Raw genomic sequence first — 3,293 nt, 5'->3', positions numbered from 1 at the left:
ACTATGATTTGATCGGATAATTCAACTGGTAAAAAATGAGAACAAATTTTTTTTCCAACCCAAGTTCGAGTCTCTATTTGGGGAGAGACAATTACATAGATTTTTCCGATTTTTTGAAAGATATAGTTAGACCAAAAATCAAATCGACTTCTAAATTATAAAACAATATAGATATATCATTGACCCCGATTTCTAATGTTATGTTGGTTAACCTTTACCAAAAAAAAATATCATTGTACCACGGAAAAAAAAAATGCATGGGCAGACACCACGGTGTGCGCCCTCATAATATTAAAACGCTGAGATGTTTACCAATGGGTTATTGGGCCGACAAATACGACACTTTTCTTCTCTCTTTCTCGAGTCTGTGTTCGTCATTAGATTGTAATCGTGGTTTTGCTTTCTCGCTATACGGAGATCTCTGCAACCCTAATAGCTGTTCAGAGATCAGATACCACCTGAAGGATTAGCCATGGAACATGCAGCTCGGAGGAACCAGAGAGGCCCCTTCGAAGGGCTTTACAGATTCATCATGCGCCGTAACTCCGTCTACGTCACATTCATCATCGCCGGCGCTTTCTTCGGCGAACGGGTGAGATTCAAGGCTTGTTTTCGTTTCCTGATTTCGATTTCCCCATTCTGTGTTCTCGAATCTGGTTTCTGTATGGTTGAGGGAACGGGAATTTGTTTAGCATAGCAACGAACATATGGTGAAGAGATGTGGATCGTTGAATCGAATAACTTATTTCCTTTACGGAGCTCTCAAGTACGAATTTATTGGCAATTTGTTTCATCAGAAAATGCTTGAAGGGTTGGATTCTTCTGGGCTCTTCAAGAGATAACAATATTTTTTTGTTAACTAAGAGATAACAATATTGGTGTTGATGATAGTTAATGGATGCTACGTAGATGCATAGAATTGTTCTCTATCATGATCTTTCCTGTGAATCTGCGATTATGAAGGATCTGTTTTCACTGGTAATGTGAGTATTTTGGATGCAGGCTGTGGATTACGGTGTTCGTAAGCTCTGGGAATCGAACAATGTTGGGGTATGATAATTTTTCGTTTTGATTTTACCTCTCTGTTGTATTTCCTGTACCTCAATCCCGTATCATGTTCTAAATTTCTGGTTATGAAACCATCTGCGTATCAATGTTGTCATATCTTGATCTTGATTCTAAATTCAAGAATGTCTCTTTTTTGTTAGAAGCTAAGATGCTTTCCACTATATTCCGCTGCTACGGCCACGATTTATAGTTAAGATTTGTAGTTTGAGGTATTTCCTGTATGCTGTATCATGTCCATTTATGCCATCCGAATTCTGAAATGTTCTGGATTTCTGGTTATGAAACCATCTGCTTATTGTATCTTGATCTTGAACTGTTCTAAATTCAAGAATGCCTTCCCTTATTTGTAAGAAGCTACTATCGTTTCCACTATTTATAGTTAAGATTTTAGTCTGAGGAACTAAAGCGTCGATGCCCTTGTTTTTCATCAGTCTTTTTCACCGTTCTTGATTAGAGAATAGTCTCGGTTTCCTCACGACTTTGTTGTATCTCTTTTTCATGGCCTTATACTTACCGAGGAGGTTCTTGAATCTCTCAGCTTATATACTTTAGTATTTAGGTAGGAGATATCTGTTCTGGGAACGAATCATAGCTGGTAAAATTGTTTACTGGCTCCGAGCCGGCAGCTCGTAATACGTATTCTCATTTTTAGTTCAGTCGAGGCTCTATGCATATAGTTAACACCATGGGTATTCTCTTTTGTAGATATGTTATCATGATGCAGAATGATGTTCAAAAGTGTAGTATGAAAAACTGTTTCTTGATATGTTCTTAGGATTTTCGGCCCAAATGATTTATCTGCAAACTTGAAATGCCTTATATATACACACTTGTATCACGGTATGACAATGCTTGTTATATTACGCAGAAACGGTATGAAGACATCCCTGTGTTGGGGCAGAGGCCGACGGAGGAATGAGAGATCTTTACTTCAGCCGACCAAGAATTGAGATCTCTGCACATTTTTCTTTCTTTGCAATAATTTGTTGGGATGATCCTAAAAGCTTGGTTCTTGATTGAATGAATTTTTGGCTTTGTTCCAATATCATCTGTGTGTTACATCATTTCAAACCAACTTATAGTGAGCTCCATGATTCGTGGTGTTCGGACTTAGGAGTGACGTGGGTCTGAGAGTACCCGAGTTTTTCTAGGTATCTGGCCTCAACTTGAAATGCCTGCACGATGGTGATGGTGATGGTGATGGTGAGGGTGAGGGTGAGGGTGAGGGTGAGGGTGAGGGTGAGGGTGAGTTTCCTTATGGAAGCCATCATCATCTCTCTAGCAGTAGGGTGGTTAATTTGGTTAACAACTAAATGATTGTTTACCAATTCAATTCGAGTAACATATATTCGTAATTGAACTGAATTTGATTCAAAATCCGAAGATTTTTCTAAAAGTGAAAAATTCAGACCAAACCAAAAATGCAAAAGTCAGAGTTTGAATAGAATTAGAATCCAATAGAATTGGTTGGATACTTGGATCTGAATTAGATTTCAAAATAAATGATTATAATTTTTTGTAAAACTGAAGTAATCGAATCCGAATCAAAATTGAAATAGTCACCTCCAGTCATGTAAAAGTAGAAAATCGGACGATAGTCCAAACTACTTGTGAATTGGTCTGATTAACCCAATTCGGTAATGACATGTTTTTTAGATTTGCATAAATGAGTTAAGAAAAAAAGAACTGAGGAACAATTGTCTAATGCTCAACATGGAAAGAAACATCATCCATGTTTTATATAATAAAAAAAACATCATCCATGTTGGAACAGACGGAATGAGAAACGTGACATAATTGAATAGAAACCTTTCTGCAATAATAATAAACGTCTTGCAAGTTTTGCAGCTAATGAGTATAACGTTGTTTTGTCAAGGTCAATCAATTGATGGCGAAGAACATCTACTGATCGGTGTGGAGAACCCCTCCATATATTTGCACCGCAAATATCTAAATTTTATGTTGATAGAAAACGCGATAACGAAGGATGAGGAGATAGAGACGAAGAAGAAGACAATCCTCTTGTTGTATCCTTCATCCTTGTGTTTGTCTGTATAGAAATTTAAGTGTGCTTTTTTGTAATCGGGTATTATGTACCAAGGTCCAGACTAATCCGGTACCGGGAGCCAACCATGTGCTTGAATTATACATTTCCCTCTCCAAACTTGATATTCGAACTCGGGACATGATAAACATTTTGTGTCCCCGTTTCACCTGTTGAACTA

The 3,293-nt window shown here is 37.6% G+C and overlaps 1 protein-coding gene across 1 annotated transcript; it reads left to right on the top strand.

Moving 5' to 3' along the window:
* The first annotated feature begins 356 nt into the window (after window positions 1–356).
* Window positions 357–2,162, top strand: LOC104799762 (cytochrome b-c1 complex subunit 9-like). Its single transcript, XM_010522405.1, has 3 exons — window positions 357–592; window positions 1,003–1,050; window positions 1,937–2,162. The coding sequence occupies exons 1-3, from the start codon at window positions 473–475 to the stop codon at window positions 1,985–1,987; spliced, it is 219 nt and encodes a 72-aa protein (XP_010520707.1). The 5' UTR covers window positions 357–472; the 3' UTR covers window positions 1,988–2,162.
* Window positions 2,163–3,293: the final 1,131 nt, after the last annotated feature.

The sequence above is a fragment of the Tarenaya hassleriana genome, unplaced genomic scaffold (assembly GCF_000463585.1).
Source record: "Tarenaya hassleriana unplaced genomic scaffold, ASM46358v1 Cleome60, whole genome shotgun sequence".
Classification (NCBI taxonomy): domain Eukaryota; kingdom Viridiplantae; phylum Streptophyta; class Magnoliopsida; order Brassicales; family Cleomaceae; genus Tarenaya; species Tarenaya hassleriana.
The sequence above is the reverse complement of the archived record's forward strand: the minus strand, read 5'-3'. Positions and strand labels throughout refer to the sequence as shown.